The 14,584-nt window shown below is 41.0% G+C and overlaps 1 protein-coding gene across 3 annotated transcripts in view; it reads right to left on the bottom strand.

The window, feature by feature from the left end:
- Positions 1-14,584, bottom strand: part of lrsam1 (leucine rich repeat and sterile alpha motif containing 1) — a 45,431-nt gene that overhangs the window by 8,480 nt on the left and 22,367 nt on the right. For all 3 annotated transcript variants that reach the window (XM_060912907.1, XM_060912906.1, XM_060912908.1), the window contains 8 exons: positions 12,400-12,499; positions 12,223-12,310; positions 12,016-12,090; positions 8,189-8,269; positions 7,725-7,820; positions 1,615-1,713; positions 1,352-1,483; positions 68-128 (listed from right to left, as the gene is read on the bottom strand). In XM_060912907.1, coding sequence (XP_060768890.1) covers positions 68-128; positions 1,352-1,483; positions 1,615-1,713; positions 7,725-7,820; positions 8,189-8,269; positions 12,016-12,090; positions 12,223-12,310; positions 12,400-12,499 — 732 coding nt within the window. The remainder of the gene's footprint in view (positions 1-67; positions 129-1,351; positions 1,484-1,614; positions 1,714-7,724; positions 7,821-8,188; positions 8,270-12,015; positions 12,091-12,222; positions 12,311-12,399; positions 12,500-14,584) is intronic.

Here is a 14,584-nt window from a genome sequence, read left to right as displayed (position 1 = left end):
TCTAGAGTCAGTTTTACTGTAAATAACTGGTTGAAAAAGATTGACATTCTTGTATGTGTCGCCTTACAAGGTTGTTCTCTGGCCCAGTGCAGGAGAGGTTTCTGTACTCCCACTTCAGTGATCCCCAACTGAAATAGCAGGAAGCAAGAAATCTTAAGTTGTCTTTCTAGCTGGAGTTGAGTCACTCAGTGTAACCAAGAACCAGGTGAGGCCATTTGATGAACAGTGCAAGTGAGCAAGCCGAGATTGTTATTTTTGCCAGACTTGTAGATGAAAGTGATTGTTAAAATGGTGCGACAGCGTTTCTGTAGCCGCTGAGTGAACATGCAGACAAAAAACAGTGAACAGACGTGTGTACCCACTCAGGTGTGGAAAGCCAATATTATCGTCTAACTGGCACAATTCTATAGTTTTTACACTTGGTGTACAAAACACATCAGATGGTCAGTGTGACAATAGGATCCAACAGTTTATACTATTAAGAAATTATTCATGAAAAACTAATACAATTAAACAGGATTTATTCGCCAAGTTGAAATAAGTCTGCTCACATATAGTATAAGAGCAGGATATGCCGATTTATTATATCCACATTCACTGGATATGAGTGATCGCACGCTCTGACTGGCTACTCTACTATTAGGATATCAGCTCATATACCGTGAGTCGAGAAAAACAAAATGGCAGAGCGCATTAAGTCAGATACATCACTTTATCATCAAGTATTTAAAAGAAACAGAAACAGCTAAAAGAATACAGGTTGTTTCCCCCCCACCAATATCATCTGTTCTAACACTTCAGCCCAGTCGGTGGCAGTAATGCACCTTTATGCTGGTTTGCCAAACACACAAAAAAAACCTAAAGAAGAAGAAGAAGAAAATGGCGGAGTGTGTTGCTGAACCAATCGAAGACGCAACAAAAACTACTAGAAAACAAAACCCAAAAAAGGGCAACAAAATATGGAATAAAAGTTTTTTTATTTTTCAAGAATTATCGCATTTTTTCACAAACTGCTACTGTCATTTCACCGGTTTGTTTACATTCTAAGCGGAAATGATTTTGTTGGACGTTTTGTATAAAAGTTATCAACCGAATTAGCAAAAAATGAAAATAAAAATGCTCCGTTTCTCAAAATCCAGTGAATGTGGATAGAATAAAACCGTTATTCCCTTCAACCTCGTCGTACATGGCTTATAGCCAACATGGTGCTACGCGCCTCATCGGCTATCAGCTCATGTACGACTTTTGTAGAATAACTATTTGAATTTGACATGTACACGGAAACAAAATGCATTGTGTAGCGGTATTGCATTTCTGAAGCCGACTGTTAACAAGACTAAAAATGACAGACCTTGCCGAGGTCTTTGGTGGTCATGTGACGCAGAGCCTCTGCTGTGATTCGATGATGTGCTATGATTGGCAGGTAATGCTGAGCAGACAGCTTACACAGCAAGTTCACCAGGTCCTTATCCACGCCAGCTTCCTGTAAGAAAATAAAACAAAGTGGTAAATACAACTTAATTTTTAACATCTATGTGTAATTAGTCCAGCTGAGTTACAGGTTTAAAAGTACGCGCTTTAAAAAAAAAAAAAAATAGTCTATATGAAACTAACCTGCATGCGCAGAGACAGTGGCTTGGCATCCAGCAGTCTTTGATACTGGATCATCCAGTAGTTTTGCTGAGTGGAGTCACTCTTCAGCTCTATCTCCATCTAAAGATAAGATCCACAGCTTTACCATGAACAATGTCTCATGGAAGGACATAAGCACCATGCCAGGAGCCACTCTGGCATTTTCATGTGCCCTCTAATGACCATGAAATGTTCTGCTCATGAATAACTTTTTGGTTTACTGTACAACCCCGATTCCAAAAAAGTTGGCACAAAGTACAAATTGTAAATAAAAACGGAATGCAATGATGTGGAAGTTTCAAAATTCCATATTTTATTCAGAATAGAACATAGATGACGTATCAAATGTTTAAACTGAGAAAATGTGTCATTTAAAGAGAAAAATTAGGTGATTTTAAATTTCATGACAACACCACATCTCAAAAAAGTTGGGACAAGGCCATGTTTACCACTGTGAGACATCCCCTTTTCTCTTTACAACAGTCTGTAAACGTCTGGGGACTGAGGAGACAAGTTGCTCAAGTTTAGGGATAGGAATGTTAACCCATTCTTGTCTAATGTAGGATTCTAGTTGCTCAACTGTCTTAGGACTTTTTTGTCGTATCTTCCGTTTTATGATGTGCCAAATGTTTTCTATGGGTGAAAGATCTGGACTGCAGGCTGGCCAGTTCAGTACCCGGACCCTTCTACGCAGCCATGATGCTGTAATTGATGCAGTATGTGGTTTGGCATTGTCATGTTGGAAAATGCAAGGTCTTCCCTGAAAGAGACGTCGTCTGGATGGGAGCATATGTTGCTCTAGAACCTGGATATACCTTTCAGCATTGATGGTGTCTTTCCAGATGTGTAAGCTGCCCATGCCACACGCACTAATGCAACCCCATACCATCAGAGATGCAGGCTTCTGAACTGAGCGCTGATAACAACTTGGGTCGTCCTTCTCCTCTTTAGTCCGAATGACACGGCGTCCCTGATTTCCATAAAGAACGTCAAATTTTGATTCGTCTGACCACAGAACAGTTTTCCACTTTGCCACAGTCCATTTTAAATGAGCCTTGGCCCAGAGAAGATGTCTGTGCTTCTGGATCATGTTTAGATACGGCTTCTTCTTTGAACTAGAGAGTTTTAGCTGGCAACGGCGGATGGCACGGTGAATTGTGTTCACAGATAATGTTCTCTGGAAATATTCCTGAGCCCATTTTGTGATTTCCAATACAGAAGCATGCCTGTATGTGATGCAGTGCCGTCTAAGGGCCCAAAGATCACGGGCACCCAGTATAGTTTTCCAGCCTTGACCCTTACGCACAGAGATTCTTCCAGATTCTCAATCTTTTGATGATATTATGCACTGTAGATGATGATATGTTCAAACTCTTTACAATTTTACACTGTCGAACTCCTTTCTGATATTGCTCCACTATTTGTCGGTGCAGAATTAGGGGGATTGGTGATCCTCTTCCCATCTTTACTTCTGAGAACCGCTGCCACTCAAAGATGCTCTTTTTATACCCAGTCATGTTAATGACCTATTGCCAATTGACCTAATGAGTTGCAATTTGGTCCTCCAGCTGTTCCTTTTTTGTACCTTTAACTTTTCCAGCCTCTTATTGCCCCTGTCCCAACTTTTTTGAGATGTGTTGCTGTCATTAAATTCCAAATGAGCCAATATTTGGCATGAAATTTCAAAATGTCTCACTTTCGACATTTGATATGTTGTCTATGTTCTATTGTGAATACAATATCAGTTTTTGAGATTTGTAAATTATTGCATTCCGTTTTTATTTACAATTTGTACTTTGTCCCAACTTTTTTGGAATCGGGGTTGTATGTATTGAAGATGATATCAATGTGGGATCTTCCTAGAAAAAGAAAGGCCAACAGATGTACTATATGCGCGATGAAACAATAATGTGAGCAGTGCTTTGAACATAGCCGATACTGAAAACATACGAATTCAGAAATAGCTGCTCTTCCTGTGCCAATACCACGCTAAACCTCGTGTGTGCAAAGGAAAACGCTCATGTATTGTAATTTAATCATAATATTACACTAATAATGATGGCTTGTAAGTGCACTATGGGCCATTTCAGCATTATTTTTTCATACCTGGGCTGAAGGGAGCTAACGATACATGAGGAGTAAGAAATAAACACATACATCCACAGGCCACTCACTAACACGTGTACACCTGTTCATTCACGCAATTATCCAAACAACCAGTCATGTGGCAACAGCACAGTGCATACAAGATTGACTGTGAGCTACTGCTCATTTGCGTTTATATCAGAATGCAAGTAATCGAAGGAAGGAATATGAATGTTGACTTCAACAAATAATGAACCCTGAAACAAGTAGAGCAGAGCAGTGTCTCTCCCCAGGGATTTCAAACAGCATCCTGGTAAACCGCCATTTTGAAATAGCATTTTGTTCTTGAAATAGCGTCAAAATCCACCTTATAGGTTTCGTAAATACATTCAGTCGGTAAACAGGAAGTCGATGTGGGACGGACCTGAAAACGGTATACACGGTATAGAACCCCAAGCTGAAGCTCGGTACCAAATATCAAGCAGTTGTGATTTGTAGTTGCTGAGAAAAATGCTACGAGGAAAATTGTAAATCCACCCTATACAGTACGTTTCGTAAACGCATTCAGTCGGTAAACAGGAAGTCGATGTTCGACAGACCTGAAAACGGTGTACACGGTATAGAACCCCAAGCTGAAGTTTGGCACCGAGTGGCTATGATTTGTGGTTGCTGAGAAAAAGGGTGTTTTGGACAGACAGAGGTAAACCAATAAAAATCCTACAGATATAGAGCAAGAACTTTAGTTAACGTCCAAATCAGACAGAATGAAGAATAAACGTGATCTCAGTAACCAGAACTGGGAAGTTGAAGAGTGGAAAAAGATCAGGTGACATTTTTCCATTTTTCACCTGTTCACTTTCGGTGACCCTGTGCTCAATGCAGCCTCAGATTCCTGTTCTTGGCTTACATGAGTTGAACCCAGTGTGGTGTTCTGCTGTTGAAGCTCATCCATCTCAATTTTGGGTGTGTTATGCATTCTGAATGGACCAGTCGCGTACTCCAAAGATCGCACTGAAGTGGACACCACCTGGAAGCAAGGACGCCTGAAAACCACATGGAGGCATACCATCATGCACGAACTGCAGGAGATGGGGCTCTCATGGGGTGAGGCACAACATGCTGCAAACGACAGGAACAAATGGAGACGCCTTGTTGATTCCTTATGTCCCGCCCGGGACGAAGAGGACTAAGTAAGTATGCATTTTGAGATGCTTTTCTGGTCACCACAGTTGTGAAGAGTGGCTGCTGTAGCTTTCCATTAACCCGTCTGGCTATTCTCCTCTGACCCGTTTCATCATCAAGACATTTCCACCTGCAAATCTGCCACTCACTGGATGGTTTGTGTTTTCAGCACCGCCTTCTTCTATTTCTTCATCTTCTTTCAGCTGTTCCCATTAGGGGTTCGCCATAGCGGATAATGTCCCTCGACTCCCTCCATCTCCTCCTGTCCTCCGAATCTTTTTCTGTTACACCATGTCCTCATGTCCTTCACCACATTCATAAATCTCATCTTTGGTCTTTCTCTTTTCCTTCTATCTGGCAACTCTATCTCCAGCATTCTTTTCCCAACATGCCCTGGATCGCTCCTCCTGGACTCTGGTGGTGTTTTCAGCATCATCCTTTATAAAAACTAAAGACTGTTTTGTGTAAAAATCGCGGGAGATCAGCGGTTTCTGAAATACTCAAACCAGCCCATCGGGCACCAGCAACGCTGTGGTCGAGAGTCAGCTGAGGACAGAGACAGGTGGTCACAGCCAACACACACCCATGCTTCCTCGGTCACAAATGGCAAGGCCAACGTCACTGCGGTCACATTTTTCCTCATTCTGATGTCTGATGTCATTAAGTGAAGATCTTGACCTGTATCTGCATGATTTTATGCACTGTGCTGCTGCCACATGATTGGCTGATTGGAGAACTGCATGATTCTGTGAACACCTGTATACAATGCATACACATTGTCCAAGCTTGTAGTACTCGAGTTCAGGACTCGGACTTGAGTCCGACTCGTGCCCTAATTTTAAGGACTTGTGACTTGACTTGGACTTGAGCACTGATGACTCGGACTCGTACATTAACTGCATTCGGACTTGGATTTTTTTCTTAATTTTTTTTGTAACATGCCATAATAATTTGACATAACATTTATTATCTACATTAATTTTATACTAATTTCTTGCAAGAGAATGCACAGTCACCTGTTCATACGTCATGTTCTAACGTTAATGGCGCTAAAACGCCTGGAGAGAACGTCCCTAGGATTGTCCGCTTTGCTTATACAGACTTCTCGTGCAGTGGGAAAAAAATGCACTGCTATATGTTCCATATGTAGAAGAACTATCGACGGGACGACCTCGAATTTCAATCATTTGGCAAGACTCCACCCAGAGAAGGAAGGGACACGCTATGTTCATTGCTCTGTTGATAGCGGGGCTTGCTGACTGATGAACTCGCTAGTATTAACCCTCTCTCATGTTATTTGCCCTGTTGATAGTGGGCGGGGCTTGCTGAGCAACGAACAAGCTTTTTATCTGCAGCCTGTTAACTAAAATGGGGCAGTCGAGCAGGAACGTTAGTCCAACACAGCAGCAAAGACGCTTTCACATAAAGGCAGCAACAGCCACCACTGGAGTCTTGTACTCAGACTTGACTCGAAATTTTCTTTGATGACTTGGACTTGCCATGTACACACGTAGCCGGGTATTTTTAAAACCGAACATTTCCCCCCCTCCGTTTATAAAAATGTTTTATCCACACCACCTCGTCTTCGAAAAAAATCCCTTCCACACATAACCGAACATCTGCGTTTTCAATCACATTCATAAGCATTCCAAACCTGTAGATGGCATTATTCCCCCAAATCCTACCCCCTAATCACATCGCCTGTGCTCTTGGAGCAGTAGTTGGGCTTCTAAAATTAAACATGTAAATAGCACCTGCACAATAATTAACACTTTCAAGGCACTACTCCGATCCATTACTCTTTAGCTAGCCGCACACTACGCCGATTTTCAGCGTACCGAGCCAACTGAAGTCGCGAGTCAGGCGTAAAGACTAGTTTTCGATGGTACCGACTCATCTCACAGCCGATTCAAAAAACTAATCGGGAGCCAGACTGATCGGCGAGAGTCGCTAGCAATAGCCAATCATATCTTTCGCATATAACACGTGACATCATTAAACACAATTTCTAGCGCGAGAAATACGTGTTGGTAGCACCTAATGCAGGTATATACTGTAATTCCATAGACTGAAGCTTTATCCATAGACACAGTGGGCTGGAAAGCCACTCTGCTCAAGTTGTGTGGCTGAATTCCAAATCGCTTTAACTCCCCTATATAAGTGCGCTATTTAAGGTTGGGAATAATAGCTCATGCAGCCTAGATAGTGCGCTACATATTCCGTGTTGTGTCATTTGTAATTCAGCCTGTAGCATCTTCAAGTGTTGGATTTAACAGTAACTATATCCAATAGCCAATCACAAAGCTATTAAGTTGTCACGTATCGCTTCAATCGCGACTGCACTCGTCAACAGTCGGGAGTCGGCTCCGAAATGGGTCGGTTCGGTACCGCGTGGATCGCCGTGGTGTGCGGCTAGCTTAAGTCCATGCTTAATCTGGCTTCTGCAGTAAACAAAGGTCGCACGTTTGACGTCAGGGCAGAGTTGTTGTCATTTTTTTGGCGCAGATTGTGACGTTCTAAAACGCAAAACTCCGGTTATCTCTGTCTACACGAAAAGGCATACACGGAGTTTTCAAAAATCTTCACTTTGCCCGGAGTTTTTTTAAATATTCGTTTTTGATGTGTTTTCATGTGGATGACAGGCCAAAACGTAGAAAAATATCTTCCATTTAGCAGATACCCGGCTACGTGTGGACGGGGTCTCAGACTTGAACACTGGGGACTCGAGACTGGACTCAGACTCGTGGTTTAATGACTCGACTACAACATGGACATCGTCACATGTTATCATTGGGCTACTTTGCCCAGTTCCACAGCAGCCTTACCAAAACATGTTTGAGTTCCATCTCTCTCTGGTCCTTCTGCTTCAGCAGCTGCTGGAGCATATCAGACAGAGCTGTCCTCTGCTCTGCCAATGCCTCCTGACAAAGACAAAATACCACACGCATACAGTATATCCAACAACATAAAAGATACAAAGACATTAAGAATGCACATATCGCTGTTGGAGGCTCATGGTGCCGAGTTGAGTGTGCTGGAGTAACAAAGCGACAGAAGCAGAACAATGAATGAATGAACAAAACATAACGGATGCAAAAACAAACAAACAAAAAAAAGAAAATAAGGATGAAGCAAGTCTACCGAATCCAATATCTTTATGGATAAAACATTAGGTTAGTTATATCAGGACGCTGCATAATATATACCGAACAACAGAAATTCTGCTATTCTATACACAGAAATGTTACACTCCAAATTAGCCATATCAGCTTCTGCTTTTCCAACATACCTGCAAGGTTTCTGCATCCAGATTCCTCCTTTTAACCTCCAGCTTTGTCAGCTGCATTAACTCTGCCTCAATTAGCCTTATCTAGAGACATGAAGACACGATGAGGTGGTGCAAAAAGATAGAACCAATAAGAAGCCTCAAAGTGCCCCTGGACTATTATATGTTCAATACACACCAAATGCTTTTTTGTTTTAATGCCCAAGAAACTATTAACATGGCTGTAGCTGTGTCAGTCATATTCTTTGGCATTTTATGGAACAGTATACAAACGTCAAATTAACCACAACAATTAATAGTAAGCATGTAACGATTCACTCAATTCACGATTCGATTCAATTTGCGATATTGGGTTCATGGTTTGATTTTTTGAAAAAATTACATGGAAAAAAAATTTGCATTTATTTTCTTATTCTTTATCAACTTAAATATTATTTTTGTTAAATTACAAAAATCCTTTTGTTTGATTTTTTTTAATAACCAACATTAAGTATTTACTCACACTTGTAAAGCTTGGAATAAAATAATAGCCTATTAACTAAAATATTCCTTTTATTAAAAATGTTAATAAAAATAAGCCTTAAAACTTTTATAAACATTTGTGAAAGCAGCTTAAACAGAAAACAGCTACCCTCATTTTCTTCTCTTTCTTTAGCTTTTCAGCCGTTTGTTAAAAGATTGCTCTGATTAATTGTTAAATCTATTTGTATAATCAAATTAGAGCTGTGTATTCCCGCTGTTGTATGTTATTACTTTACAATTATCATTATTGTACACCCTCTGCTGTCTAAACAACACTGTTACAGCTAAGAAAAATAAATTACGCAGCCTGATAATTCATGTGTCATCGATTTGAATTGTCAAAATTGTATCGCAATTTATCGTTGCACAATATATCGCTACATGACTAATTAAGACAATTTTGGTCGAGACTAAATACAGCTAAAAAAGTTTACAATTGACAATATCTTTTTAATTTGTGCATCAAACCTTGTTAGCTTCAAGCAATGAGCTCATGTTTTGCTGCTCCCTGAATCAGTTTCAAACTGAATTACTCAAAGTTTCTTCTTTTAAACAGAGTATTGTGACTTCGGTGCTGCTTTAACATATCTGAATCTACACAATAGAAGTGAGCCGCCAAGAGGAGCTAATCAATTGAAAATCACATTTCTGAGTGCAGGGGTACTTTGAACACTATCATCAGATGACACTGCTGGTAGTATGTAAACAGAAAGGGTTGACGGCAAAAGCTGGACAATGTAGGAAACAAACAAACAAACAAAAAAACCCAAAATGGTTGGCTGCAGATGAACTATGGACCTGATAACTAAAGACCCAGGTTCAATATGAAGCAAAAACTCTAAAGAGCACGAAAGTCGTGTCTGTACAATCATTCTACGCTATAAAAGTTGTGTATATGAACACTGCCTTTACTCAGCGAGTCTCCGTGACTTCTGAGAGCTGCTGAGATCAGCAACCAGTGCTTAACTCTGTTTAAGGATCCGAGTTAATGACCACAGGATTGGGAGTCCAAATCCCAGGACTGGCAGAGAACCAGGGCCTCGTTCATCAATCTTTTAGGAAAGCTGCGTGTAAATGTTTTAATAGGCCACACGGAATTAAAAATTCCTGCTTGATATACAAAGTTTCTGTAATGCTGATTTTGTCCTCATGTGTACGTCAATAAATATATATGACCTGTAAAGTACCAAAAGCGTTCACAGTCGATATGCATTTCGTCACACCAACAAAACTTCAAAAGGGCAAAGCTCAGAGAACTAAAAAACGACGACTAAACTGTGAAAGAGCAGCTCCTAAGTGTTACTTGCACTAAATGTCCATTAATGCAGCTCAGCCACTGCAGCTAGTTAGCCATGACATTTCATTTATTTATGACTGCTTTTCACAAAATGGTAATACAACTCATGCAGGCAACTGAAATACAGTGCCTTACAAAAAACTATTCATCCCCCTTGATGGCGTTTGTCCTGTTTTGCCGCATTACAAGCTGGAATTAAAATGGATTTTTGGAGGGTTAGCACCATTTGATTTACACAACATGCCTACCACTTTAAAGGTGCACATTTTTTTTTAATTGGAGTGTGCATAGGTATTCACCCTCAAAGTCAATATATTTTATAGAACCACCTTTTGGTATAATTACATCTGCAAGTCTCTTGGGGTATGTCTCTATTAGCTTAGCACATCTAGCCACTGGGATTTTTGCCCACGCCTCAAGGCAAAACTGCTCCAACTCCTTCAAGTTATGCCACAGATTCTCAATTGGATTGAGGTCTGGACTTTGACTAGGCCATTCGAAGACATTTAAATATTTCCCTTTAAACCCCTCCAGTGTAGCTTTCGCAGTATGTTTAGGGTCATTGCCCTGCTGGAATGTGAACCTTTGTTCCAGTCTCAAACAGGTTTTCCTCCAGAATTGCCCTGTATTTAGTGCCATCTATCTTTCCTTCAGTCCTGACCAGCTTTCCTGTCCCTGCAGATGAAAAACACAGCATGATGCTGCCACCACCATGCTTCACTGTAAGAATGGTGTTCTCAGGGTGTTGGGTTTGCGCCACACATGGCATTTCCCATGATGGCCAAAAAGTTCAATTTTTGTCTCATCTGACCAGAGAATCTTCTTCCATGTGTTTGGGGAGTCTGCCACATGCTTTTGGGCAAACTCCAAATGCGTTTTCTTCAGCAGTGGCTTTTTTTTCTGGCCACTCTTCCATAAAGCCCCGCTCTGTGGCGTGTACGGCTTAAAGTGGTCCTATGGACAGATACTCCCATCTCCATTGTGGATCTTTGCAGCTCCTTGAGTGTTCTTTGGTGTCTTTGTTGCATCTCCGATTAATGCCCTCCTTGCCCAGTCTGTGAGTTTTGGTGGGCAGCCTTCTCTTGTCAGGTTTATAGTGGTGTCATATTCTTTCCATTTTGCTGTAATGGATAACAATGGAGCAATGGTGCTCCGTGGGATATTCAAAGTTTGGGATATCTTTTATAACCCAACCCTGATCTATACTTCTCCACAACTTTGTCTCTGACCTGTTTGGAGTGCTCCTTGGTTTTCATGTTGCTTACTTAGTAGTGTTGCAGAGTCAGGGTCCTTCCAGAACAGGTTGATTTATACAGACATCATGTGACGGATCATGTGACACTTTGATTGCACACAGGTCGATCTTAAATCAACTAATTACGTGACTTATGAAGTGAATTGGTTGGACCAGCTCTTATTTCGGGGTTTCACAGGAAGGGGGATGAGTACCTATGCACACTCCAGATTTCTGTTTTTTTATCTTATTATTTCTGTCACAATAAAACAACAATGTGCACCTTTAAAGTGGTAGGCATGTTGTGTAAATCAAAATGGTGATAACCCTCCGAAAATCCATTTTAATTCTAGCTTGTAATGCCACAAAACAGGACAAACACCAAGGGGGATGAATACTTTTGCAAGGCACTGTACATAAGCTACTCAATCCTGAAAACTAAATCTGTATATAAAATTGAAAATCATTGCCAATTATAGTTTCCAAGCCTATTAATTGAGGTTCAGATGAGCAAATCTTCTTCGCAAATGAAGGAGCATTTGCAAGATACACACTTTTGAAATGAACTGGATTTTCACGAATTCCACATTTCTTGTGCAAACGTTCTGGCAAACGATTTATGAATAAATTCATCCGACTCCAGTTTGATAAATGAGGCTCACTACTGGCCCCTTGAGCAATACTCTTTACCCTCAATAGCTCAATACTATGCTAGATTGTATAGTGACCTGCCAAATGAATAAATATAAATAAACAAACCTAAACAATAATATCTACCTGGTTGCGAATGTAGCCATGTACACTGTCCCTTTGGAGCTGCAAGGCTGCAAAGGCTGCCTTCTGCATCTCCTCCTGCAAGACAAACTTAATTTATATTCATCGTCTTACTAAATATAGAACAGATTTCCTTTCGGCTTTGCCGAAAGGAAATCTGATCCTGGTGCAGCACATCCAGTCTGAGTAAGAGACGAAGAGCGGTTTTACCTCCTGAAGGATCTGGCTGATGGCTTTGCTTTTATCAAGCTGCTGCAGGGCCAAAACCTGCTCAAACTTCCTGTCCAAGGTCTCCATACTGAAGAGAAACAAATCAAGACTTGAATGCCTAAGCAGAAAAAAAAAATGGTCTATAGTGTAGAAGTTGGACTAAAACGTTTGTTGTACCTCCTGCAGGCTTCGGACACCATATTCTGTCTCCTGGTCTCACTGGCCTCCTGCAGTAACCTCACGGAGTAGCTCTCCGATAACATGGTCTGCATTGCAACTATACACAAAGTGAGAGGGCATAAATCTCACCAGTCGTGTACAACCCCAATTCCAAAAAAGTTGGGACAAAGTACAAATTGTAAATAAAAACAGAATGCAATGATGTGGAAGTTTCAAAATTCCATATTTTATTCAGAATAGAACATAGATGACATATCAAATGTTTAAACTGAGAAAATGTATCATTTAAAGAGAAAAATTAGGTGATTTTAAATTTCATGACAACAACACATCTCAAAAAAGTTGGGACAAGGCCATGTTTACCACTGTGAGACATCCCCTTTTCTCTTTACAACAGTCTGTAAACGTCTGGGGACTGAGGAGACAAGTTGCTCAAGTTTAGGGATAGGAATGTTAACCCATTCTTGTCTAATGTAGGATTCTAGTTGCTCAACTGTCTTAGGTCTTTTTTGTCGTATCTTCCGTTTTATGATGCACCAAATGTTTTCTATGGGTGAAAGATCTGGACTGTAGGCTGGCCAGTTCAGTACCCGGACCCTTCTTCTATGCAGCCATGATGCTGTAATCGATGCAGTATGTGGTTCGGCATTGTCATGTTGGAAAATGCAAGGTCTTCCCTGAAAGAGACGTCGTCTGGATGGGAGCATATGTTGCTCTAGAACCTGGATATACCTTTCAGCATTGATGGTGTCTTTCCAGATGTGTAAGCTGCCCATGCCACACGCACTAATGCAACCCCATACCATCAGAGATGCAGGCTTCTGAACTGAGCGCTGATAACAACTTGGGTCGTCCTTCTCCTCTTTAGTCCGAATGACACGGCGTCCCTGATTTCCATAAAGAACGTCAAATTTTGATTCGTCTGACCACAGAACAGTTTTCCACTTTGCCACAGTCCATTTTAAATGAGCCTTGGCCCAGAGAAGATGTCTGCGCTTCTGGATCATGTTTAGATACGGCTTCTTCTTTGAACTAGAGAGTTTTAGCTGGCAACGGCGGATGGCACGGTGAATTGTGTTCACAGATAATGTTCTCTGGAAATATTCCTGAGCCCATTTTGTGATTTCCAATACAGAAGCATGCCTGTATGTGATGCAGTGCCGTCTAAGGGCCCGAAGATCACGGGCACCCAGTATGGTTTTCCGGCCTTGACCCTTACGCACAGAGATTCTTCCAGATTCTCTGAATCTTTTGATGATATTATGCACTGTAGATGATGATATGTTCAAACTCTTTGCAATTTTACACTGTCGAACTCCTTTCTGATATTGCTCCACTATTTGTCGGCGCAGAATTAGGGGGATTGGTGATCCTCTTCCCATCTTTACTTCTGAGAGCCACTGCCACTCCAAGATGCTCTTTTTATACCCAGTCATGTTAATGACCTATTGCCAATTGACCTAATGAGTTGCAATTTGGTCCTCCAGCTGTTCCTTTTTTGTACCTTTAACTTTTCCAGCCTCTTATTGCCCCTGTCCCAACTTTTTTGAGATGTGTTGCTGTCATGAAATTTCAAATGAGCCAATATTTGGCATGAAATTTCAAAAATGTCTCACTTTCGACATTTGATATGTTGTCTATGTTCTATTGTGAATACAATATCAGTTTTTGAGATTTGTAAATTATTGCATTCCGTTTTTATTTACAATTTGTACTTTGTCCCAACTTTTTTGGAATCGGGGTTGTAGAGATAGAAAAGGCAAGATCTAAAGCCCATGTGGTGCAACAGAAAAGCATTCACGCCAACATAAGATTATCAGTTTGCATCCTGACAATGGTGCAGTCATCCGTGGCTGGAAATCTCGGAGAGCAAAATTGGCCGTGCTCTCCAAGATTTCCAGCCACGGATGACTGCACCATTGTCAATCAGATAAATCGCTCAGAGCAACACTAGCTAGCCTTGGAGATGTGCAAGCTTGTGTGTGGAAGACGCCAGTTCATGTTCTCCTCCAAGTGTGTTCAGCTGCGCAGTGATGTAGCACAAACAGCAGTGTGAAAAGGACTAGCTAGTGGTTGGGAATTGGCGATTGGCCAAATTGAGAGAAAATTGGGCTAAAAAAAAAATCCAGCAGTAAATATTTTAAAGGGGAACTGAAGGCTAATTTTTTATCATCGAAATTCT

This window comes from Neoarius graeffei, chromosome 28 (genome assembly GCF_027579695.1).
Source record: "Neoarius graeffei isolate fNeoGra1 chromosome 28, fNeoGra1.pri, whole genome shotgun sequence".
Lineage (NCBI taxonomy): Eukaryota > Metazoa > Chordata > Actinopteri > Siluriformes > Ariidae > Neoarius > Neoarius graeffei.
Note: the sequence above shows the minus strand (reverse complement) of the source record. Positions and strands in the feature narration are given on the sequence as shown.